The 27,532-nt window shown below is 37.1% G+C and overlaps 1 protein-coding gene across 1 annotated transcript in view; it reads left to right on the top strand.

Annotated features, from left to right (window-relative positions):
* The first annotated feature begins 4,361 nt into the window (after positions 1-4,361).
* IRAK1BP1 (interleukin 1 receptor associated kinase 1 binding protein 1) overlaps positions 4,362-27,532 on the top strand; it is a 35,220-nt gene continuing 12,049 nt past the window's right edge. Inside the window, exons 1-2 of the mRNA XM_065889168.1 lie at positions 4,362-4,701; positions 23,043-23,108. Coding sequence (XP_065745240.1) covers positions 4,387-4,701; positions 23,043-23,108 — 381 coding nt within the window. The 5' untranslated portion in view covers positions 4,362-4,386. The remainder of the gene's footprint in view (positions 4,702-23,042; positions 23,109-27,532) is intronic.

Genomic DNA, 27,532 nt, shown 5'->3' with positions numbered 1-27,532 from the left:
TACCTGAAGATAAATGAAAATAGAAACACAATTTTCCAAAATCTATCAGATACAGCAAAAGCAGTTCTAAGAGGGAGGTTTACAGTGATATAGGCCTACCTCAGTAAGCAAGAAAAATCTCAAATAAACAACCTAACTTACTATCTAAAGGAATTAGAAAAAGAAGAACAAACAAAGCCCAAAGTCAGCAGAATGAAGGAAATAATAAAGTTCACAGAGGAAATAAAATAGAGACCAAAAAAAATTGAAAATATCAATGAAACCAAGAGATGGTTTTTGAAAAGATAAACAAAATTGATAAAGTTTTAGCCAGGCTCATCGAGAAAAAAAGAGAGAGAATCCAAATAAACAAAATGAGAAGTGAAAGAGGAGAAATAACTGATATCAGAGATCCAAAAAGTCATGAGAATACTATGAACAGTTATACGCCAAAAAATTGGACAACCTAGAAGAAATGGATAAATTTCTAAAAACATACAACCACTCAAGACTGAATCAGGAAGAAATAGACAATCTGAACAGACCAATCACTAGGAGTGAAACTGAACTTGTAATAAAATAAATACATAAATAAATAAATAACACAACTCTCAGCAAATTCCATGACCAGACAGCTTCAGAGGGGAATTCTACCAAATATAAAAAGGAGAGCTAATACCTATCTTTCTCAAACTAGTCCAAAAAATTGAAAAGGAGGCAACACTCCCATTTTCATTCTACAAGGTCACATTATCATTAATTATTATTAATTAATTACCATTACCCTGACACCAAAAACAAAGACACTACAAAATAGAAAATTACAGGCCAATGTCTCTGATGAATATAGATGCAAAAATCCTCAACAAATATTAGCAAGCTGAATTCAACAATATACAAAAAGGATCATACACCATTGTCAGGTGGGATTTATTTCAGGGATGCAAGGATGGTTCAATATCTGCAAATCAATCAATGCGATACATCACATTAACAAAAGGAAGGATGACCAGGACCAGAGGACATAAGCAAGCTCAATGAAGAGGTTACTCAGACTCCCATGCCACTCACCAAGGTTGCACTATAACACCATTCTCAGCTCATACCAATGGTTATATAGGGCTTCTTGTATAAAATGCTAAAGGAAGAGGGAAAAGCCTGTGGTTTTATGGATAGGTTTATGGGTAGGCTGCCTAGATAAACAGGTTCTAGTTGGAAATGCAAAATAGCTGCATGACAATCATTCAACTGAATGACAGTGAAAAGCAAAATTTTCTCCAAGAGTGAAGCTTTGAACTGTGCACCTAATGATCCACTTTGTGTGGTGCTCTATAAATTCCTTATGGCTGAAAGCTATATAAGTCTTCTTTGAATCCTCCTCTATTATCCACTGTTATCAGTCAAACTGCTTAGTTTTAAGATAACATAAAACTCAATCAACCTACTTATGCATTAAAAAAAAGGCAGGTGAGATTTTACAATAAGGATACAGGAATATTTTATAGAACTCCAGGAGTGAAGACAGGACTAAGGAAAATTCTATAAACATAAATTGGAACTGCATTTGGATTCTTAATCTCATCTCTGTTCCTCTCTGAGTGACTTCCTCTCTCTTTTCTTTCCTTTTCTCTATACATTGACACACTGACATTTTCTGCTTCTCTACTAGAAATGGTACGTGAAAAATGGCAAATCTATTATCTCTCAAAGTTATATGTGTGTGTGTGTGTGTGTGTGTGTGTGTGTGTGTGTGTGTGTGTGTCATGGTCCACCATCTGAGAGATTGAATTTTTTAAATTTGGTGTAAATATAGATTCCCATGAATAATAAAAACAAAAAACCTCTAACTGGCCTAGCTGGAATCAAGTGCCTATTCTGCATCTAATCAAATTGTGTAAAGTACAAAGTCAAGAGTCATGTTATTAAAAATGATTGCTAGAGGCTCAGCATTGACTCTAAAGGAGAACTAGGTCACTGTTAGCTGAACAATGGACATACTCTTATCATTCTCATTTTCCCAGTTCTCCTGACTAGAAACCTTAGTCAGCTTTGGTTTATCCTTCTCTTTTATTTACTATATAGTTCTTTCACCATGAACTATTCCATTCTTCTTTCAAAATTAATCTTTTATCTATTCCATCTCCATTCCTACCTCCTTTGTCATTTTCCAAAATGACAGTCCAAAAAAAAGGATATTTATTGTAAAATCTGCATTTTTTTAACTACTAAATTTTTTTTTCTCGTTATAGACTACTGGTGTTTCTGCATTACTAGCTTGTGTTTTAGACTGAATTGTGTCCCCACCACCACCCAAATTCATACGTTGAGGTGCTAACCCCCAATATGATTATTTAGAGACAGGGTCTTTCAAGAGGAGATTAAGGTTCAATAAAGTCATTAGGGTAGAGCTCTAATCCAACAGAACTGGTATTCTTATAAGACAAAGAAACAGCAGGGATGCTTGCACACATAGGAAAGGCATGTGAGGACACAGTAAGAAGGCTGTCTGCAAACCAAGGAGAGAGGCCTCAGGAGACACTAAACCTGTCAACACCTTCATCTTGGATTTCTAGCCTCCAGAGAAAGCAAATTTCTGTTAAGCCATCCACTCCATGGTATTTTATTATGGCAGCCCTGACTAACCAACGGTTTGCCTCTGTGTTCATTATGCAGTTTTCTTCCATTTTATTCTGGTAAGAGCTCACTAAACATTGACTATTCGCTTTTTACACAAATATTTTCCCCAATTTATTTGCCCCCTCATCTTTTTGTTTTGTTTCACATACTGAAGTTGTTTCAGAGTAGTCAAATTTTTCAGACCTTTTCTTACAGTTGCTGCATTTGAAATCATTCCTAGAAAGTTCTTCTCATTCCCAGAATTATATATATATTCACCCATGTTCTCTTACTATTTTTTTGTCATCTGAATTTTATTTTTAGTGCATGATGTAAGATCCAGATCAATTCTTTTTTCACATAGCCAACCAATTATCCCTGTACCACTTACTCATTTTCCCATTTATTTAAAACCTACTTTTATCATACCCTAAATATTTATATGCACTTAAAACTCCTACTGCTTCTTACTTATGACATTCATTCATTCAATAGTTCATTTTGGAGATTATATTTTTCCACATTTATCATTAAAGAAAAAGAATTTTCTACGAAATTCAAGAAACATTATTTTGGGTGACCCAAATTACTTAAAAGATTATGGTGGGAAAGTTTTTAAATTAAAATACTAACATATAATTGTTTTTAGCTAATAATAAACATCAAAATAAATATATACAAAACTACCTCACCCAGTAATGAGCCAAATGAAGGTGGGGGGGTACCATCTGATTTAATTGAATTATACTAATTAGAAATAAAAGAAAAATGATAGAGAGGAAACCACCTGAAGATTGTCAGTTGGCTTGTTCAGGCTCCTTTCAAGAGAACAGTTGTCCTTTTTTTTTAAATTAGTTATCCAAAAAAAAAATTTTTTTCCTCATGGTATAGGAGGTCTATTTTTGTACATCATTACTTATTGGTAAGAAGAAAACCTACTTAATGCAGGTAACTGGGTTAAGGATTCTGTTGTTGCGCCAAGCAAAGGGTATTGACAAGAACTAAGTAGTACAGGCCCTGTACTGTCCATGTTGTATGTGCTTTGCTACCGCTTGAGTTTCGCCTCTCCTTATTCAAGGCCAGAACCATTCCAGGAATTTTAGAGAAAATTCAAGCGACTTGAAAAGCATGCCAAAGCTTTAGCTATTACTACTATCCATTATTTTCTGCTTTCCATATGGCAAACACTTTATAACCACACTGCAAATGTGAATGTATTATCAACACGGCTTTATAGACGATGAAACTGAGATTCGAGGAATCATAAACTTCCAAGATCAAACTAGTAAAGAGCTGTTCATTCCAACACAAATCTCTGGCGATCCAAGGTGCTGCGCGGTCCAAAAAGCTGTGCCCAAGTAAAATGGTAAAGTCAGACAAAAGGAAAGACAAAGCTGTGACAATCGCACCCTGGCATCAGAGAAAGATAAAAGCGCCGCGGAGCCTATCAGGAAACTTCCGAGGCAGGCAAGGTACGTGGCCGGCCGAGGCCGACGGAGCGCATGGAAATGGGAGCTCACTGAGAGGAAGGCCGCAGAGAAACCTCGCTACGGTTTATAAAAGGCGTAAGGTAAACAAGTTAAAAACCAGAGCGACCCGCTCAGCCAACAACTTGTAAAGGAGACGCTTTAAGACGCTCCGCAAGGATTCAAGTACCTCGCGCCACGAGCTCCTGGACCTCCAACCTCATCCCGGCATTCTTTGCGCCGCGCAGGGGCAATCCCTGACGCGCTTGGACCGCTGCGGCCGCCGTAGGCTCTGAGTTGCTATGGAAACCCAGCTGCCCTCACTATGTCGGTGCAACAGGCCCCTCAGTCCCGGGTATTCGTGGAACTGGTTCCCTGGGCTGACCGGGGCCGGGAGAACTATCTGCTCTCGGGCGGAGAGACGCAGCCCGGCCTCCGCCGCCCTCTCTCCTCAGCGCAGACCCAGACTGCCACCCGCGAGGTGCATGTAAGCGGCACTGCGGAGGTGTCTGCGACCCCCGACCGGGCGCAGGTGGTCGTGCAGATGAGCAGCACCAAGGAGGCGGCAGCCGAGGCGAAGAAGAGCGTTTGCCGCCGCCTGGACTACATCACGCAGACCCTCCAGCAGCAGGGCGTGCAGGTGAGAGCTCCGCGGGCGAGGAGCTTCTGGCCTGCCCAAGAAAACCCGGCGGCGGGGGTTGGGGGGTGGGGAGCGTCTGGGACACTTTTGTGTCATCGGTGGCATTAGAAGGCACGAGAACCTGGCAGAGTGAATCTTTGGCCCATCTTTTTTTTTTTTTTTTTAATTGGAGTATAATTGCTTTACAATGGTATGTTAGTTTCAGCTTCACAACAAAATGAATCTGTTATATATATACATATGTTCCCATATCTCTTCCCTCTTGCGTCTCCCTCCCTCCCACCCGCTTGCGTCTCCCTCCCTCCCACCCTCCAGGCGGTCACAAAGCACCAAGCTGATCTCCCTGTGCTATACGGCTGCTTCCCACTAGCTATCTACCTTTCGTTTGGTAGTGCATATATGTCACAGTTTACCCTTCCCCCTCCCCATATCCTCAAGTCCATTCTCTAGTAAGTCTGTGTCTTTATTCCTGTTTCACCCCTAGGTTCATCATGACATTTTTTTTCGTAAATTCAATATATATGTGTTAGCATACGGTATTTGTCTCTCTCTTTCTGACTTACTTCACTCTGTATGACAGACGCTAGGCCTATCCACCTCATTACACATACCTCAATTTCGTTTCTTTTTATGGCTGAGTAATATTCCATTGTATATATGTGCCACATCTTCTTTATCCATTCATCCGATGATGGACACTTAGGTTGTTTCCATCTCCGGGCTATTGTAAATAGAGCTGCAATGAACATTTTGGTACATGACTCTTTTTGAATTATGGTTTTCTCAGGGTGTATGCCCAGTAGTGGGATTGCTGGGTCATATGGTAGTTCTATTTTTAGTTTTTTAAGGAACCTCCATACTGTTCTCCATAGTGGCTGTATCAACTTACATTCCCACCAACAGTGTAAGAGGGTTCCCTTTTCTCCACACCCTCTGCAGCATTTATTGTTTGTAGATTTTTTGATGATGGCCATTCTGACTGATGTGAGATGATACCTCATTGTAGTTTTGATTTCCATTTCTCTCATGATTAATGATGTTGAGCATTCTTTCATGTGTTTGTTGGCAATCTGTGTATCTTCTTTGGACAAATGTCTATTTAGGTCTTCTGCCCATTTTTGGATTGGGTTGTTTCTTTTTTTGATATTGAGCTGCATGAGTTGCTTGTATGTTTTGGAGATTAATCCTTTGTCAGTTGCTTCATTTGCAAATATTTTCTCCCATTCTGAGGGTTGTATTTTCATCTTGTTTATGGTTTCCTTTGCTGTTCAAAAGCTTTTGAGTTTCATTAGGTCCCATTTGTTTATTTTTGTTTTTATTTCAATTTTTCTAGGAGGTGGGTCAGAAAGGATCTTGCTGTCATTTATGTCATAGAGTGTTCTGCCTATTTTTCCTCTAAGAGTTTGATGGTGTCTGGCCTTACATTTAGGTCTTTAATCCATTTTGAGTTTATTTTTGTGTATGGTGTTAGGGCGTGTTCTAATTTCATTCTTTTACGTGTAGCTGTCCAGTTTTCCCAACACCACTTATTGAAGAGGCTGTCTTTTCTCCGTTGTATATTCTTGCCTCCTTTGTCAAAAATAAGGTGACCATATGTGCATGGGTTTATCTCTGGGCTTTCTATCCTGTTCCATTGATCTATATATCTGTTTTTGTTCCAGTACCATACTCTCTTGATTATTGTAGCTTTGTAGTAGAGTCTGAAGTCAGGGAGCCTGATTCCTCCAGCTTCATTTTTCTTTCTCAAAATTGCTTTGGCTGTTCAGGGTCTTTTGTGTTTCCATACAAATTGTGAAATTTTTTGTTCTAGTTCTGTGAACAATGCCATTAGTAGTTTGATAGGGATTGCATTGAGTCTGTAGATTGCTGTGGGTAGTATAGTCATTTTCACAATGTTGATTCTTCCAATCCAAGAACATGGTATATCTCTCCATCTATTTGTATCATCTTTAATTTCTTTCATCAGTGTCTCATAGTTTTCTGCATACAGGTCTTTTGTCTCCTTAGGTAGGTTTATTCCTAGGTATTTTATTCTTTTTGTTGCAGTGGTAAATGGGAGTGTTTCGTTAATTTCTCTTTCAGATTTTTCATCATTAGTGTATAGGAATGCAAGAGATTTCTGTGCATTAATTTTGTAACCTGCCACTTTACCAAATTCATTGATTAGCTCTAGTAGTTTCCTGGTAGCATCTTTAGGATTCTCTATGTCATCTGCAAACAGTGACAAGTTTACTTTTTCTTTTCCGATTTGGATTCCTTTTATTTCTTTTTCTTCTCTGATTGCTGTGGCTAAAACTTCCAAAACTATGTTGAATAATAGTGTTGAGAGTGGGCAACCTTGTCTTGTTCCTGATCTTAGAGGAAATGGTTTGTTTTTCACCATTGAGAACGATGTTGGCTGTGGGTTTGTCATATATGGCCTTTATTATATTGAGGTAAGTTCCCTCTATGCCTACTTTCTGGAGGGTTCTTATAATAAATCAGTGTTGAATTTTGTCGAAAGCTTTTTCTGCATCTACTGAGATGATCATATGGTTTTTCTCCTTCAGTTTGTTAATATGGTTTATCAGAATGATTAATTTGCGTATATTGAAGAATCCTTGCATTCCTAGGATAAACCCAATGTGATCATGGTGTATGATCCTTTTAGTGTGGTGTTGGATCCTGTTTGCTAGTATTTTGTTGAGGATGTTTGCATATGGGTTCATTAGTGATATTGGCCTGTAGTTTTCTTTCTTCGTAACATCTTTGTCTGGTTTTGGTGTCAGCATGATGGTGGCCTCATAGGGTGAGTTTGAGAGTGTTCCTCCCTCTGCTATATTTTGGAAGAGTTTGAGGATAGGTGTTAGCTCTTCTCTAAATGTTTGAAAGAATTTGCCTGTGAAGCCATCTGGTCCTGGGCTTTTGTTTGTTGGAAGATTTTTAATCACAGTTTCAATTTCAGTGCTTGTGATTGGTCTGTTTATATTTTGTATTTCTTCCTGGTTCAGTCTTGGAAGGTTGTGCTTTTCTAAGAATTTGTCCATTTCTTCCAAGTTATCCATTTTATTGTTATGTAGTTGCTTGTAGTAATCTCTCATGATCCTTTGTATTTCTGCAGTGTCAGTTGTTACTTCTCCTTTTTCATTTCTAAATCTGTTGATTTGAGTCTTCTCCCTTTTTTTCTTGATGAGTCTGGCTAATGGTTTATAAATTTTATCTTGTCAAAGAACCAGCTTTTAGTTTTATTGATCTTTGCTATCATTTCTTTTTCATTTATTTCTGATATGACCTTTATGATTTCTTTCCTTCTGCTAACTCTGGGGTTTTTTTTGTTCTTCTCTCTCTAATTGCTGTAGATGTAAGGTTACATTGTTTATTTGAAATGTTTCTTGTTTCTTGAGGTAGGATTGTATTGCTATAAACTTCCCTCTTAGAACTGCTGTTGTTGCATCCCATAGGTTTTTGGTCATCGTGTTTTCATTGTCATTTGTCTCTAGGTATTTTTTGATTTTCTCTAGGTATTTTTTGATTTCCTCTCTGATTTCTTCAGTGATCTCTTGGTTATTTAGTACTGTATTGTTTGGCCTCCATGTGTTTGTATTCTTTACAGATTTTTTCCTGTAATTGATATCTAGTCTCATAGCATCGTGGTTGGAAAAAATAGTTGATATGATTTCAATTTTCTTAAATTTACCAAGGCTTGATTTGTGACCCAAGATATGATCTATCCTGGAGAATGTTCCATGAGCACTTGAGAAAAAGTTTTATTCTGTTGTTTTTGGATGGAATGTCCTATAAATATCAATTAGTTCCATCTTGTTTAATGTATCATGTAAAGTTTGTATTTCCTTATTTATTTTCATTTTGGATGATCTGTCCATTGGTGAAAGTGGGGTATTAAAGTCCCCTACTATGACTGTGTTACTGCCGATTTCCCCTTTTGTGGCTGTTAGCATTTGCCTTATGTATTGAGGTCCTCCTGTGTTGGGTGCATAAATATTTACAATTGTTATATCTTCTTGGATTGATCCCCTTGATCATTATGTAGTGTCCTTCTTTGTCTCTGGTAATAGTCTTTATTTTAAAGTCTATTTTGTCTGAGATGAGAATTGCTACTCTAGCTTTCTTTTGATTTCCATTTGCATGGAATATCTTTTTCCATCCTCTCACTTTCTGTATGTGTCCCTAGGTCTGAAGTGGGTCTCTTGTAGACAGCATATATACGGGTCTTGTTTTTGTATCCATTCAGTCAGTCTATGTGTTTTGGTTGGAGCATTTAATCCCTTTACATTTAAGGTAGTTATCGATATGTATGTTCCTATTACCATTTTCTTAATTGTTTTTGGGTTTGATTTTGTAGGTCTTTTCCCTCTCTTGTGTTTCCTGTCTAGATAAGTTCCTTTAGCATTTGTTGTAAAGCTGGTTTGGTAGTGTTGAATTCTCTTAGCTTTTGCTTGTCTGTAAAGGTTTTAATTTCTCCATTGAATCTGAATGAGATCCTTGCTGGATAGAGTAATTTTGCTTGTAGGTTTTTCCCTTTCATCACTTTAAATATGTCCTGCCACTCCCATCTAGCTTGCAGAGTTTCTGCTGAAAGATCAGCTGTTAACCTTATGGGGATTCCCTTGTGTGTTATTTGTTGTTTTTCTGTGCTGCTTTTAATATTTTTTCTTTGTATTTAATTTTTGATAGTTTGATTAATATGTGTCTTGGTGTGTTTCTCCTTGGATTTATCCTGTATGGGACTCTCTGTGCTTCCTGGACTTGATTAACTATTTCCTTTCCCATATTAGGGAAGTTTTCAACTATGATCTCTTCAAATATTTTTAGTCCCCTTCTTTTTCTGTTCTTTTTCTGGGACCCCTGTAATTCCAATATTGGTGCGTTTAATGTTGTCCCATAGGTCTCTAAGACTGTCCTCAGTTCTTTTCATTGTTTTCTCTTTATTCTGCTCTGCAGTAGTTATTTCCACTCTTTTATCTTCCAGGTCACTTATCCGTTCTTCTGCCTCAATTATTCTGCTATTGATTCCTTCTAGAGAATTTTTAATTTCTTTCGTTGTGTTGTTCATCATTGTTTGTTTGCTCTTTAGTTCTTCTAGGTCCTTGTTAAATGCTTCTTGTATTCTCCATTCTGTTTACAAGATTTTGGATCATCTTTACTATCATTACTCTGAATTCTTTTTCATGTAGACTGCCTATTTCCTCTTCATTTGTTAGGTGTGGTGGGTTTTTATCTTGCTCCTTCATCTGCTGTGTGTTTCTCTGTCTTCTTATTTTACTTAACTTACTGTGTTTGGAGTCTCCTTTTCTCAGGCTTCAAGTTCGAAGTTCCCATTGTTTTTGGTGTCTGCTCCCAGTGGCTAAGGTTGGTTCAGTACGTTGTGTAGGCTTCCTCGTGGAGGGCACTGGTTCCTGTGTTCTGGTAGATGAGGCTGGATCTTGTCTTTCTGGTTGGCAGGACTTCGTCCAGTGGTGTGTTTTGGGGTGTCTGTGACCTTATTATGATTTTAGGCAGCTTCTCTGTTAATGGGTGGGGTCGTGTTCCTGTCTTGCTAGTTGTTTGGCATAGGGTGTCCAGCACTGTAGCTTGCTGGTTGTTGAGTGGAGCTGGGTCCTAGCATTGAGATGGAGATCTCTAGGAGGGCTTTTGTCCTTTGATATTACATGGAGCCGGGAGGTCTCTGGTGCACCAGTGTCCTGAACTTGGCTCTCCACCTCAGAGACATAGGCTGACTCCCCACCGGAGCACCAAGACCCTTTTGAGAAGTCTGAGGTCTTCTGCCATCATTCAGTAGGTGTTCTGTAGGAGTTGTTCCACATGTAGGTGTATTTCTGATGTATTTGTGGGGAGGAAGGTGATCTTCACGTCTTACTCTTCCGTCATCTTGAAGGTCTTCCCCCTGGTAAAGCTTTGCATGAAGTGATACTTCAGTATTTTTATGCAAACAATAATGTGGGGCCCACGAGGGGGTGTAGAATTGCACCTATTTTCTTTTTATAAAGACTCAAAAAATCTCTCCAAATTTTGTCTTTTGTAGCTTAAAAAGAAAATTAAGCCAGTATATTGTAGATGCCACATATATGAAATACTTCTACTTACCAGAGATGTCCATGAGACACATAGCTAAATAAATCTTGTTTTAAGCCTACTTCTAAGAAAAGAAGAAAGAAATGAACCAGCCTTATTTAATCAGCACAACAGCCCTGTTAGGCAGGTTTTAATATCCCCACTTTGCAGATTTAAGGAAGTTAAGTAATGCTCTGAACTTCAGCCAGGGCTGTATTTGAACTTCTGTGTTCCTGAAACCAAAATCTATGTTTCTTCCAACTAGCCTAGGCTCCGGATAATTAGAATGAAAGAGAATGAGAAAGTACAGCATGGGTCATTGTCTCAGTTCACTCATTTTAGGGAGTAGGACTCTAAAGGCCAGAGCTGTGGTTTATGCCCTCCGAACATTGAGTTCATAAAAGTGCTTTTGTTAGAAATGACACACCCTGAAAAAGCAAGTCTTTATTTTAAGGAGAAAATACACTTGTACTGCATCTATAAACACAGAGTTATTTAAAAAGACATTTTGAAAAGATGTCTCTAAATGATTTTACAGTTTAGTAGAATTCTAATGCTAATTATAAATTATGTGAATAAAGTGAATTAATATATAGAAAACTATTTTCTCACAAAAGCTGCTGCCAGTGCTACAGGCCTGTTTGAATAATGTAACTAAATCTTAAGTTATTTACTTAAAATGTACACTGAGCTCACATGGCTGTAACTTCTAATATGTAAAACCAAGTAAATCACTACATCCAATTTATAATTACATTTAGACTTAGTGCTCAAGACAAGACATACAAAGGTCATTAATCTCCCAGTTATCTCTGCTGATGGAGGAAAGCAGTCATGTAAATAATTTGTTCAGTAGATATGCAAAAATTAATTTATATTACTTTCCAGGATGAATTATAATGTGTCTTCACAAAGTCTTTATTCATTTTAAACTTTAAAATCTGGGTTTATAAACATCACTCCCCTGCTTAAAGGGCCCCTCATATTCCAAATTCTTTTGCTTAATAGATGGAGCCTAACTTTCTGTCATTTCCTGTCATCTCTCTCCCCTCGTTAACTGACTCCCATTTTTTTCCTTTAAAATCCAGCCCAAGTTCACCTCCTCAGCACTTTTTTCCTAACGTAGCACTAGTCCCTGCCATACCACACTCCATTCCCCACCTTTAATAAAACGTATCACTCTATATTATAATTGTTGCTCTCCTTGTCCCTCCAAATTCTGAAGCTCTCCAGAGCACAGACCATTTTGTCTCTTGTTTGCTCTGTATTGATGGATTATGTTTCATACACATCACATAATGTGTACTTAGAAAATGGTTTTTAAATGAATAAAAGAAAAAAATGAATGAAGCACTAAATGAATAAACTATTAGTTCAACAATCGTGTAGATCATATAGTTTTATGGTGATATATAGTTTCACATGTGAAGGTATAACCCTCATTTTTAGTGTTGTTTTCATGGAAAACTGTTTTAAAGTTCTAAGCAGTATTTACCATTCAACCATAAAACATTTATTAAACATTCCCTATGAATGAAGAAACATTCCCTTCATTTTTAAATAGCATTTAACACGACATGTAATTATTTTGTTTTCTGGTTTGTATGTTCCCCCCATAGGCTGTAAGCTCCAATGTTTGCCTATTCATAATTGTATTTTTTGATAAATGTGTAATGGATGCCTCAGGCATGTTGCTAGACACCAGAAATAGAGAATGAGTAAAACTTAGGCACTGTGCTGAAGGAGTCCCATTACAGGACTAGACTAATATGTAGTGTTGTGATGAAAGTATGTACATGATACAGTACAGCAGAGTAAGAAAGGGAATAATGTTCATTTTACTTGAGGAATTCCAGAAAGATATCATAGTGGAAGTGGCACTCGTATCAAGTCTTAAACAATGGCTGAAGGGAAAGCATTTCAGTTCCACCCTAGAATGCAGCAAGTGTATGTGTTCAAAGCACTATATGCAGTTCAGCATGGCTAGAACACAAGAGTGCCTGGAGAAAATGCAGGGGAATCACGAGATCAGACTGAGGAAGAAAGCTGTAGGCAGAGCACGGAGGAAGGCCTTGTGTGCCATACTGAGGGGCTGGATATTATTGATAATAAAAAACTGCTTACTGTTGCTAGACTTTCTACAAATGTTACCTCATTTGATATTCACTCCTGCTATATGAGACTGGTATCTCAGTGGCTGTTTTACAGATGAGAACTCTCGGGACCAGAGTGATTATTAGCAGGTAGCTTGACCAAGATCACACAGGTAGGAAGTGGTAGAGTTTAGACTCCTGTCAAGAACTTTGACCTCAGAGCCCACGCTCTTTAACCGCTCTAGCATGTTGCTGCTCTTGTCTTGGCAGCAGGTGGTTGAGTTTCAGGTAGAGGGTGCAGCAGATGCTGTCGATACCCCACATTTGTTTCCCTTGGCTCTTCACATTGGTGCACATGCAGGCCCGCCTTATATCTGCCAACACTTGTGCATTCTCTGACAGCTTTCCCTGGCTGCAGGAAGCCACTCTACCTACAGGTGGGCCCGAAAACACTACCAGAAAATTAGCAGCCCCTCCCCCTGCTCCAGCAGCCTTCAACTAACAGCTGAGGGTAGTGAGTGGAAAGAGACTCCAGATTCCTTCACCCTTGGGGAGGATAGCTCTAAGGCATGTGTTCTACCCCAGCTCCCAGAGTCTCTCTGCAGGAGTAAGTTTCAGTTGCCCACAGTAGTGACTGCTTGACAACACACCCTTCAACGGCTTTCTTTCCTTCTCTGTTTCACTTCCTGCTCCGCTGTGGTGTTTCTTGGAATCATCTTAAAAATTAACTGCTTGTACTCAAATCCTTGTCTCAGAGTCTTTCTGGGTGCACCCAAATAAAGATAGGGAGTGGTAGGAAGAGACTGAACATATCATATGAGTTGGCTTCAGTTTTTCATTATTAAAAATGGTGACAAAATGAATATCCTTGTTAGGTATTTGTACATGTTATTCATTATGTTCTTTTGACATTAGTTCCTGGCTTATGCATATTTTTAAGGCTTATGAAAAGTTACACTCAAGGAAGAAATACATTCTTCACTAGAAATATATCCTTGGCACAGTAGGCATTATTTTCTTCTTAATTTTGCCAGTTCAGTAGTCCAAAAAGTGTTGTTATTTCTTATGCTTTGGTTTTTTTACATTTGAAGTTAAAATTTTTTCATGTAATTGCCAGTTCATAATATTTTGCCGATTTTCTCTTATCTTTTCTTTACTAATTTATGAGAACTTTAAAAATTAAGATTATCAATAGCTCTCATATAGTGCAAACATTTTCCCAATTTCATATTTGCCATGTAACTTTGTTTACAGTATTAAACGTTCAAAATTTTAAAGATTTATTTAGTCAAAGTCATTAATGTTTTCAATATGTTTTCTGACTTTGGTGTAATGCTTATTGGGTCCTTCCCAAGCCTGAGGCCATAAAACCATTAACTAATATTTCCTGGAAATTTTAGAGACCTTTGTAGTACATTAAATATTTACTACATTTGGAATTTATTTTGTTATAAGGAAAAGGGTTTTGTTTTCTCCTAAACGGGTAAGTTGCTGTACTTACCGAAATCATTTATTGAAGTCTGTATTTCTATATCGAAATCATTTATTGAAGTCTATCTTTCCCTTACTGCATGTGCAAGAATGTAACTCAACTGCCCTTAAAAATAAAAATTATTGCTTTTTTGACCTTACGGTCAAGTTGTATTATGGTTTTCACTTACGCAATGGTCAAGGCTCTATTTTGATATAGTTCTCTTGGCTTTACCTGCAGCTTTCTGTATGATACCAAAATGACTGCCCCACTCCCAAGCCTTTCATGACATACGGTACCATAAAGAGAAAGACAATGGTTCTTATTTCCTGCAACCACGTAAAAATAAAAATTCCTGTAGTTCACTCTAAGTGGACAACCTCAACTTGTCTTTGTGGCCAGAGAAATGCTATACACTAATTAGATTAGATTTGATTTCTGCCCATTTTTTAACGTAATTCTATGGCAAGTTAGATGTGTAATCCTGAATGGTTTAGACCCGTCAGGGCTTACCTTGAACCACATAGTTGCTGCTCAGAGAGAGTAGGGGCAGAATGTAGACGTGAGGATTCCATATTGTTTGTTGTGCCTATTGTTTTGAAATGTTACTGGTATTATATTTGTGGTATTCAGACATTCTTTATTTCAGATTTTTGTAGTTCTTTTGGTCACCTTGTTGTGTTAGTACCACATTAAATTATTACATCTTTGTAAAACATTTGTAGGGCAAGTTCTCCCCTCATTACTCTTCTACTGAAAAGGTTTCCTGCAAGGGACATGTTAAACGACACCATGGGGATGTTATCAGGAAATCCAGACAATGGAAAATTCTACATTTTATTCTATAAATAAAATATCTGTTCATATTTTGTATTGTTTATATATTAATTTCAGGAGAATTGCTGAATTTACAGTAGTTTTCCTAGTCCATTTGAGCTTTTTTCTGTAAACTTTTATGGTTTTCTTTTGTTTACCCTTTTTAAGTTTATTCCTACAATAACATGCGGTTTTTTATGGCTATTTAGAATGTTACCTTGCTTCTTTCATAGATTTAAATAGTTATTCTTATATTGACCATTTTGTATTTTAAAACTCTGTCTTTTGTATTTAAATATAAAATATCAGTAGCTTACTTGGGAAAACTTAATGGACTAGGTTTGTATATTTTAATATTTTTTAGTTTATCACCAGTATGGCAGGATTTCCCAATGTCGGCATTATTATTAACATCTTGGACTAGATAATTCTTTGTTGGGAGGGGCTGTCCTGTGCACTGTAGAATATTTTAGCTGCATTCCTGGCCACTACCTATAAGGTGACCAACTTATCCCAGTTTACCTGGGACTGTCCCAGTTTTACAACTGAAAGCCCCATGTCTCAGGAATCTCCTCAGTTCCTGGTAAACAAGGATACTTGTTCACTTTGTCTAATCACTGCATCACAGCCATGTACTCTCCCAACCCATTGTGACAATCAAGCATATCTCCAGACATAGCAAGTGTCCTGTGGGGAGCAAAAGCACCCTCCGGTTGAGTTCCACTGCCCTGTAGATAAACAAAAAAATCTCATGCTTTGTGTGGGATCCCACCAGCTAAACACATCAGGAAAATATCTGTAGCGAAACAAATTTAGGTTTATTTAGCATGATGTAGCAAACAAGAATGCATCTCAAAGGACCTTAAGAGTGTTTCAGAAAGGGGGAGTAAGGAGAGACCTCTTATAGCTTTTGGACTTGTGCTGTGAGTGGTTCTAAGGAAGGATCAGTGAAGAAGGGGCAGTTTGGTGATTGGCTATTTTATTCATGTTTTTCACAGGAAACCCAGAGGATTAAAGTTAGGATAGAGTTGGCTTCTGTAAAGGCAGCAATCAAGCAGAGAAAGAATGTTAATCACTTTTGCTGTTGCAGTTCAGTTAGTTTCTGTTAGAAACTTTGGTTCTGTCTGTGTCGTGTTGAAAACTGTTTATATTCTGCTTAGAACTTCTCAGTCTGATTGCCAAGAGGCAATTTTTATTTCCTCATTCCCTATAATATTTGGAATTTCAATGTTTATTAAATATGTTACTACATTTATAAGCAAGGTAACTATCTTACATGTATTGCTTTTAAACTACACACATTTGCTCTAAGAGTCACTGGGATAAACTAAACGAAATTGCTTCTAGGAATTTTTTCCTCCTCAGAAAGGAAAACACTAGGGGTATAAATGCAATTCAGTAGAGTTAGGAGAGTCTTTTCAACAAATGGTGTCATAACAGTTGAATGTCCATATGCAAAAAGTGAACCTCAACAAGTACTTCACATCTTACACAAAAATGTGTTCAAAATGGATCATAGGCCTAAATGTAAAACATAAAGAAGAAGAAAGTAAAGGAGAAAATCTATGTGACCTTGGGTTTGAAAATGACTTTTTAGTTACATTACCAAAAGCACAATCCATGAAAAAACAAACAAAAATGTAAATTGAACTTTATCAAAATTAAAAACTTTTGCTTTGTGAAAGAAATTGTTAAGAAAATGAAAAGACAATCCAGTTGCCAAAACTTGGGAGCAACAAAGATGTCCTTCAGAAGCTGACTGGATAAATAAACTGACAATGGAGTATTTTTCAGTGCCAAAGTGCAATGAGGTATCAAGCCATCAAAAGACATGGGAGAAATGTAAATGGATGTTACTGAGTGAAAGAAGCCAATCTGAAAAGGCTACATATGGTAATGTTTCAACTATATGACATGTCTACAAAAGGCAAACTATAGAGACATTAAAAAGATCAGGGTTTGGGAGAGAGGGAGGAATAAAGAGTCAGAGCACAGAGAATTTTTAGGGTGGTGAAAATACTGTTTGCTACAATAGTGGTGGATACATATTATGATACATTTGTCCAAACCCACAGAATATACAACACCAAGAGTGAACCCTAATGTAAACTATGGACTTTGGGTGATCATGATGTGTCAGTGTAGGTTCATCAGTTGTGACCAACGCGCCACTCTAGTGGGGATGCTGATAATGGGGGAGGCTGTGCATGTGGGGGGCAGGGGGCGTATGCGAAACCTCTGTACTTTCCACTTAATTTTGCTGTGAACCTAAAACTGCGCCAAAAAAATAAAGTCTTAAAAAAGACATTCTACAGCCTGGGAGAAAATAATTTGCAAATTACATATCTGATAAAGGACTTGCATCAAGAATATATAAAGAACTCAATTCAATAATAAAAAAACAAGTAGCTCAATTAAAAAGCACAAAATATCTGAACATATACTTCACCATAGAATATATACAGATGGCAAGTAAACACATGAAAAGATCCTCCACATTGTCATTAAAGAAATGCAAATTAAAACCACAATGAGATGGCACTATGCACCTATTAGAATGACTGAAATCCAGTATCATTGATGATAGCAAATGCAGGCAAAGATGTAGAACAACAGAAATTTTCATTCATTTCTGGTGAGATTGCAAAATGGTACAGCCACTTCGAAAGAGTCTTACAGTTCCTTATAAAGTTAGACTACCATGGGAACCATTAACCCACAAGAGAATCAAAGACTTATGTTCACATATAAATTTGTGCAAGCAGTTTATAGCGGCTTTATTCATCAATTGCTAAAACTAAAACTTTAGAACTTGGAAGCGACCAAGATGTCTTCAACAGGGGAATGGATAACTGTTACATCCGTGCATTGGAAAATTTTTCAGCAATAAAGAGGTACAGGCTATTGATTGACAGAAGAACATGGGCAAATCTTAGATATTATAAGTGAAAGGAGCCAGATCCAAAAGGTTTATATTTTATGATCCATTCATGTGACATTCTGGAAAAGGGAAAACTATAGGGACATAAATCAGTGGACAGGGGTTGTTGAATGGCAAAGTTGTTGACTATAAAGGAGATGCACAGAGGAACTTTTCAAGGGAAAGAACTATTCTTTGTGGTTCTAGGGTGGTGAATACATTTGTCAAAACCCATAAAACTGTAAATCACAAAGAGTGAACATGAATGTATGCAAATTGAAAAAAAAAAAGACATCAAAAAAAAGATCAGTTCCAGGACAAAATCCAGACTGTGACAGATGAACCTAACTCTATTACAAATGAGTGAAATAACTGCACTGAACATGGGGGTGGGAGGTGAGAGGAGTATCCTAAGTCAGTCTGGAAAATTGTGTTTTACTAGAAACTAAGGATAAATATGAAAGATACGTAAATACTATCCTCCAGTTAGTAAATTTGTTTTCCAAGGGGATGCTGGTTAACAGTTCTGAAACTGCTTTATATGTATAGTAGGCTTGAAAAATAGTAAGTGGTTGGTGGGTGATGGGAGCCAGGTTTCTCACTATTGTAGAGGGAAGTTACAGATAAGAAAGGAAGTTTAGAATGAACTCTGTGGTTCTTAATGAGAGTTGGAAACATCAAGGTGAACTCATGTTTAGCTTGGAATATGTGCAGATGGATAGATACAGAAACAATTGTAGATATATGTGTATGTGTGAGTTTGTACACATAAATGTATTATCAAACTCTGTCCACTGAGAGGGCCTACAGAGAATGACACTTGAGTAGTGATGAGCAGTCTCAACACCCAGGTCTTGGTTCTAAATAGCAATCTCAAAGAAAAGATGGTAAGCTTCTTAGTGAAGTGGCTGATTCTAGGGCTGGGCAGGGAAACCACAACATGAGCCTATAGCATCTTGCACCGGAAAGTAAGGAAGTGCTCAAAAAATAAAAGGATGGATGGATGTCAAAGGGATATAAGGTCCAACCTGAAAGAAGTCTCAATAGCCAAAGCTAGAACAATTTGAGCAACAAAATAAATAATGTAGTATTTATTGAGTGAATATGGGCTGGACTTAGTGACTTGCCTTCTATGAATAAAACATGGAAAGGGAAAAATAGTAACTTTACAGTAAAGGACCCTGTCAGACATTACCTTAACCAAGTGATCAAGGTTAACATCGTGAGTAATGTCACATGGATATCCCGTACCCCCCTGATATGTTGCAATGAGAAGGGCGCTTCACCTCTGTGATATTCGTTCCTAAAGCCTATAACCGTGGTCTGACCATGAGGAAGAGCTACCAAACAAACCCAAATTGAGGGACATCCTGCAAAATACCTGATCAAAACCTTCAAGTTTATGAAAACAAGAGAAGACTGAGAAATTCTCTTAGATTACAGGAGACTAAGGAGACATGATGAATTAATGCAATGTGGTATCACGGATTGGATTCTGAAATACTAAAAGAACATTAATAGAAAAATTGGTGAAATGCAAGTAAAGTTTGGAGTTTAGTTAATGGTTATATACCAATGATGGTTTTTTAGTCTGACAGATGCATCATGGTAATAAAAGATGGTAACATCAGAGAAATCTGAAACTGAGCTATATGGAACTGTATACTATCTTAGCAACTTTTCTGTAGATTTTAATTTTTTCTAAAATAAAGGTTACAGAACAGCATGTAGAGTATAATTTCATTTATGGAAAAGTCTATACATAGATAGACTATACATAGATATGTTTATATGCATTGATAGATGACTTAAAATGTTTACTGAAATTTTTTTTTTTTTTTTCGGTACGCGGGCCTCTCACTGTTGTGGCCTCTCCCGTTGCGGAGCACAGGCTCCGGACGCGCAGGCTCAGCGGCCATGGCCCACGGGCCCGTGTCCCCTGCATCAGCAGGCAGACTCTCAACCACTGTGCCACCAGGGAAGCCCTGAAATTTTAATACTACTGGGTTTAGAGACTTATTACTTTGTTCTTTTCTCTAGTATTAGATATTCATTAATTAGCATATATTATTTTTATAAAAGCAATAACGTTGTTAAGTGCAACAGTAAAAGCTACTTTCTTTTCAGCTACCTTTCCTAAAATTATTTCTCTAATAATTTTTTAATCAGAAGTTTTATATGTATTTATTAAGTGAAGTGGGGGGAAAAAATGAAAAAAAGACATCCAAGAAAATAGAAGATATGTTTACATGTCATAAGAGAATATTAAATGACAGAAATGCTTTATGTTTCAAGTTTCATGTTTTCAACTTCAAACAATGTATACAGTACTGGTTTATTTTATCTATATCCATATTGTAATTTTTCTACAATGAGTAAATATTACGTTCATCATAAAAAATGAATATTTTCATGGTAACAGACATCAGAGCTGTAATTAGAACTTAAGTTCAGATTTTCAGGTTAAAGCTTTTTAGAATTTTCTAGGTCATATATGGCTTGAAATTAGTGTATACCTTAAAATTCAGGTGTAGCTAAATCCCTTACCAAATAACTTATAATTAAATCATTATTGGGCATAATATTCTTTATTTAGCATATATTTTTAAAGATACAAAAATTTGGGGGAAGGGTGAGCTGTGACAGGGTGAGAGAGAGTCATGGACATATATACACTAACAAACGTAAGGTAGATAGCTAGTGGGAAGCAGCCGCATGGCACAGGGATATTGGCTCCGTGCTTTGTGGCCGCCTGGAGGGGTGGGAGGGAGGGAGACGCAGGAGGGAAGAGATATGGGAACGTATGTATATGTATGACTGATTAACTTTGTTATGAAGCAGAAACTAGCACACCACTGTAAAGCAATTATACCCCAATAAAGATGTTAAAAAAAAAAAAAGGATAGGCTCTTCAACAGTGGATTCTTTATCGAATGTTCACAATGGTGAATAGTCGCATGTAGAAGAATGAAACTGGACCCTTATCTCATACCATATACAAAAATCAACTCAAAATGGATTAGAGACTTAAATGTAAGACCTGAAACTATAAAACTACTAAAAGAAAACATAAGGGAAAGCTTCATGACAACCATTGGCAATAATATTGAGGGGTGTATCTATTTTTAATGTATTTTCTGTGTAACTTTTGATATGTGTTTTATGTATTTGACATGATTAAGCCAAAAAAATAATCCACCTAAGGGGAAATTGGTTGGCCAACATGCACTGAATAATTCCTATGTGTCACTCTTGGCAGTGACCTTTCCAATGCCACAAAGGACCCATGATCTAAGAAACAAACTGCATTTAAAGACCAGTGGGGCCCAAGAGTTGGCCATAGCTCCATCCCTGAAGTTCCAACATTGTATGATTGTGGCAAATATCATAACCTGTTCAATTTATTAGGGGTCAGCAAATAAAGCAATGCAATTGTGGGGAAAAAAAGATGCAAAAATTTATAAAATATAAGTTCTGTCTATCCCCAAGGATGGGAGTAGGTCAAGAATTCATTTCACTAAATTTTAAAACCCTTTTGAAATGTAAATAAGAAATTTAACTTTTTAACCAGAATTATATAACCTATACTTACCCAGAGAATCAAAAAGCATTAATATTACTTTTCTAAGAACAGACTGGCTTGGGTCCAGTATTTCAGGAAATATTTATATCATAATGGTATAGCATGTGTGTTTGCTGAGTGCCTTCTGTGTCAAGCATTTTATTTACAACTTTTCATTAAATCCTCAAAACAGTCCCATGTGATCTTGGGGTAACAGCAGTGAATGGCAGCTTGAAGCAAGATCTTAGTTCCTTGCCTGGGAATCGAACCTGGGCTGCCTGGGTGAAAACGAGGAATCCTAACCACTAGACCACCAGGGGCTAGTGGCTAGAAGCAGAGCCCTCGCTCTTGACCTCTTTGAAAAACGAATTTTACAGAGACCAAGGTTGTAAAGCAGACACAGAGTTTCTTAGAAGCACAGTACGTGTGGTAGAGCACAAAGAAAAGCAGTTTATTTAGGACAGAAGCAAAGCAGAGCTGCACACTCAGAGTGTGGGCATCTTCGCTAATAAAGAGCGCTAAAGGCGTGGTTTAAATTGCTTATGTAGGGGCCATCTTCCAGGTCTTTGTTTTCCTCTGGCCAATCATCTTGCTTGTTCCCCATATCCGATCTGACTCAGGGTCCTGTCTAATGTGCATGCGCATCTTTTGGCCAAGATGGATTCCAGTGTGAGGGTCTCTAGGAGACTGGCAGAACATATTATGGGTTAGCGCTCCCTCCCTTTTTGATCCCCTAGGAACTTTTCTGTACATGTGAAGTTGAGGAGGTCTCCTTGACCTGAAGAATGAAGACGTGGTCATCTTATCTTTTTACTGCTGCAGAGTTTAGTTCCTCTCTGCTCCTGCTGTTATCTTTTTCCTTGAAATGTCGTCAGGGGCCAGAGTGTGGTAGGGAGACAAGCTCCAATTGCTCAGTCTGACACACTCCAGCTGCTCAGCCTGGGGCCAGTCTACCTCCTACCTCACATGTAGTGTAACCTAATTTTATAAATGTGGAGACTAAATCTCAGAAATGTTGAGTAACTTGCCTAAAGTTGTGTACGATATGTTCAGTAAATTTGTATTATTTGTAAATTAAACATTTTTAAAACTCTAACATTCCTACAACATTCAGAATGCTTTATGTACAAATAATTCTTCATATATATATGTATACACCACCCTAAGTTCATACTTTTTGTACTAGCTAATGTAAAAATTACTACAAGTGTAGTGACAATTATGATGAAATTTCAGCAAATATGTATAAGTTTCTGAATTTATTTTATGTTACTTTTAGGAAAGTTTTAAAACACCAGGCAAACCAGTTCTTTCTGCATATTTTGTCATTCTGATTTTAATAAGTTCAGGTTTATGCTTTATGTTTTAGAGTAATTGCATTTAGTAACCAAACATTTAGTAATCATACTCTTGTACTTTCTGTTTCAGTCAGAAAATGTAACTGTGACAAAGGATTTTCAAAGGGTAGAAAATGCTTATCACATGGAAGCAGAGGTATGTACTTATCTTAAATAATTGGAAACAGCACAACTTGTGGAGACAGTTTGCATTTAATTTTATTCTTGAAACTCAGTGTATATGAGAAATGCTTCTCATGGTATTGATAAAAGATCATTTTTCTCAATCATTTTTGGTGTTACATATCTGGGTGAGCTTTTAAAATAAATTTAATGAGATTTAAGAGAAATTGTTTTGAAGTGGAATAAAAATAGCAGAGGGAGGTAGCATTTAATTGCCACATGAATAAATTTTTAGTAATGTTATCATCTAGTGAGCAGGAAGCACTACAAAAGAAAAATTTCTTCTCCTCCGATAAATAGCAAATTAATAGTCATAGAATAAAGGATTGAAAGACTTTTCAACATTCTTTTGTTTCACAATGTAATTTTATTGTTTTGTGTTCAGGTTTATTTAAAAATAAAAACTACTCAACCTTTGCACAAATTAAAAAGAACAAAATATTTTTGTACACTCAATTAATGAAAACATTTAGTTCCTAAAACTGTCGAGCTTTTTACTTATCTTTAAAGATTGTATGATCAGTATTTTATGACACCAGAGTATGTTATATGTACTTGTGGCTAGGTTACAAGACTGCTCTCTCTTCCTGGCTCCAAACATCTTGGGGTACTTTGGGGCAGTCAGGCTGCCTCCTTTGCCCCAGGAAACAAACAGGAATGAGATTAGAATGGAATATTGTTTATCTAATCAGAGAATCTTTGCCATTAGAGGTGTAAAATACCTCAAGAAATCAACTAGTCCAACCTTCAGGCAGATAATAAATTATTTTTTCTAATTTTAAGGGTGTGACCTTAGGCTTAGATAGCTTAGGCTCAGATTTTTCAAAGATCATATTATAAGAATTAGAATGGAAATTAGGATCCTGGCTTCTTACCTCTTGAGACAGTAATTTCCATAACACGCTGTTGTCCCTATACTTACTTTAATAAATTTATAATTTCTTCACTTAAAATTTAACCATCTTATGATATTTTAGGGATCCATTTGGCAAATGTTATTCTGTAGTAGTGGGGACCAAAACATACCTTTCAAAACAGGATGAAGAGTGGTCTGGTAAGATTCCATATTATGGAAGTCAAAGACTGGGAGTTGTTCTAGCATCCTCCAGTAGTTATTACCTGTTTGGACTTCAGGTTGTAGTGAACATAGATGGACTCTGGTTATCTTAGTTAATGGGGTTTGTTGTGAGGGTACACTAGTAAGTACACGAGGAGGAAAAGGAACAGTCCCAGCAAACATTCAGCCAGGCTTCATGGAAAACTGGCCAGTTTTTCAGACTGATTTATTCTAGGGACTGACCCGCCACGTACAGAGTGTGCTTTAGAGCTGCTTATTTTGTTGTAAGACATGGCTAAGTGAGGACTTGGCTAAACTCTACTCCTCGTCCGTTTGCTGTACTTACCTTTTTAATGTCTTGTATTTGAATTTCTTAAGAGAGAATCTGATTATATTTTGTATAGGGCTCCCCAGTAGCCAGAACTCTTATATAGTGTAGTCTAATACATGATTGCCCTTAAGTCAGCATCAGCAGAGACCAGGATGGTAGGGTCATGAGGTATAAAGTATGCCAACCTGTGCATAAAGAACAATGTGTGGCTTTATGGCTATGGCTATAGTGAACACCAAAACCTAATATCTGATGTATACCAATATTCTCGCAGATAGTTAAATATACAGACTAAGATTAGATGGTAGAACATTACTTTTCACATAATATCTGAAATTTTCATCCTGAAAGGCACTTCAGAGATTCTTTTTCTAACCTCCCGCCTACCCTGCTGCTTCAGCTTATTTTGAATATAAGATATTGAAAGTTAGAAATTATCTAAGTGAGTTCTTTAAGGGTGGGTGGGTGTTTGTATATTTGGGGTTGGAGTAAAACCTTGGCTTTGCAATTCTTATATCTCTACTCTTTCCACTTCTCATGTTGTTTTCCTGTTACAATTTCAGTGTTGGAGGGATTTTAAAAACCTGGGATATAGTAGGCATTCAATAAAAGTCTATTAAATAGAAAAAATAGTATAACCAGTTTCCCCCCTCCTTTTCCTTGCATGTTTCCATGTGTCAGGTGTTTTCCATACGTTATCTCATCTAATTTTCTTTTAACTCTTCATCTTTGTTGTGAAATATTTTATACATAGATAGGTATGAATATAAAAGGCCAATTCCATTTTCAGACATCTAATCAATATACAATTTTCTAACATTAAACCAAGAATTGACTTACTAGTACTTATCCATTTTAATTACGTACCTCTCCAAGGACAAAACAAATATTTCTTCCTAGAAGTATATACTTGAGGTTCAGTATCATATTAATGCTACTTTTTTCTCCTCCAAGTGTAAGGATCCCCAGTTTCTTTGGTCATTTCTTAGATGACAAGCTCTCTCTTTTGTTAACCAATTTCCTCCTAAAGCATCTACAACTATCGTGTCCTAATTGTGATTCCATATTAGAGAAAGATGATTATCTTCCCTATTCTGGAATGTTCATTTCTAATAACACATATACGCCTGAACACCTTGGCACTTGCATCCCATTGTTCCCTTCTGTTGAGCATACAGTCATAAACAATGATTACAACTAAAACAGTGTCTTTCTCACTTGGGGCTTTTAAATCATATTTCTCCTATCTTATAGTTTGTTATTATCACCCTGAGTTCAGCAAAAACTCTGCTCAAAATTGAAGGCCAACTATAGACTTTTTCAGAAAGCTGAAAGAATTCATTACCTGTAGACTTGCAATACAAGAAACGCTAAATGAAATGGGGTAGGTGGAATGAAATGGTACCAAAAAGGAATAGGAATCTACACAAAGGAATGAAGGGCACTGAAAATGGTAACTACACAGGTAGATATGATATTTTTCTTATATCATCTCTATATCTCTACATCTATATAAAAGATAATTGTTTGAACAAAAATGACAATGACGAACTTTAGGAATTCTAACATATGTCAAAGTAAAACGTACAACAGCAATAGCATGAAGGTCAAGAAGGGAGAAATAGAAGTAGAATATTGTAGGTTTCTTATATATGAAATGGTATATCTCCTGAAGGTAGATTGTGATAAACATGTATATACTATAAACTCTAAAGCAGACACTAAATTAACAACAACAACAAGAGTTATAGCAAAGAAGCCAATGAAGGATATCAAATAGAATAATAAAAATATACTCAATCCCCCCAAAAAAAGGCAGAAAATGGGGAGGGGGAAAAAAGAAAATATGAGACAAATAGTATAGCAAGATCAGAGGTTTAAATATAACCATATCAATAATCACATTAAATATAAATACTCTAAATACCTCCATTAGAAGTCTTATATTTCAGATTGTATAAAAAAACACACCTCACCTGTAAGCTGCTTGCAACAAACATACTTTATTTTTTTTTTCTTTTATTAATAGAATTTATTTTTTTATATCTTTATTGGAATATAATTGCTTTACAGTGGTGTGTTAGTTTCTGCTGTATAACACAGTGAATCAGCTATACATATACATGTATCCCCATATCTCTTCCCTCTTGCATCTCCCTCCCTCCCACCCTCCCTATCCCACCCCTCGAGGTGGTCACAAAGCACAGAGCTGATCTCCCTGTGCTATGCAGCAATGAAGTGAGAGAGTAGCATTAACATATATGCACTACCAAATGTAAAATGGATGGCTAGTGGGAAGCGGCTACATAGGACAAATGTACTTTAAATATGAGGGCACCAACTGGTTAAAAGTAATGGCAGACTTTCAGTTTCTTAGTCTACGTGTTAGGAGCTTAGAAGTCACCACTGCATCCTAACAAGTAAAAAGCTGAAAGAAAACTGAAAAATCAACAACTCTTCTAGGATCCATAAGAGAGGTGAGCATACAGGGCACACTGCTACCCCCCAAACTGGAGAGACAGACAGGCACACACAGTGAGTCACAGCTTACTAGAGCAGAGACAACAGAAACCACCTCCAGAAACGGTGCCCGGGTAGGAAACTCTGAACTATAATTGACAAATTCCTGGAGGCTCAGTGTGGACAACTCTGAGAATTAAAACTCTAGAGGATCCAGTCATAGAGGGGGACCCACAGTTTTGTGAGATTTACCTCCACGTGCTCGACTAGGTTCTCACTGTGAAGATGGGAAAAAACTTCCCTAGTGTGTCTGGCAGAGGGAGAGGAAAAGGAACCATTTTGAAATATGCCAGAGTACTCTGTTCTTAAGAAAGTCTGTCCTCAGGAGAAACTAGTTAAGCAGACCCTAACCTGCTGGTATATTATCAGAGCCTAACTAACCAGAGGGAAGGGAAATACCGAAATCCAATCCACTCTAGCCATCTTCTTCTACCTAAAGAGGAGGAGAAAACAACAACAACTCAGAAATACTTGTGAAGTTCAGTCTGGA

The sequence above is a fragment of the Phocoena phocoena genome, chromosome 12 (assembly GCF_963924675.1).
Source record: "Phocoena phocoena chromosome 12, mPhoPho1.1, whole genome shotgun sequence".
NCBI lineage: Eukaryota > Metazoa > Chordata > Mammalia > Artiodactyla > Phocoenidae > Phocoena > Phocoena phocoena.
This window is presented reverse-complemented; position numbering and strand designations above follow the sequence as displayed.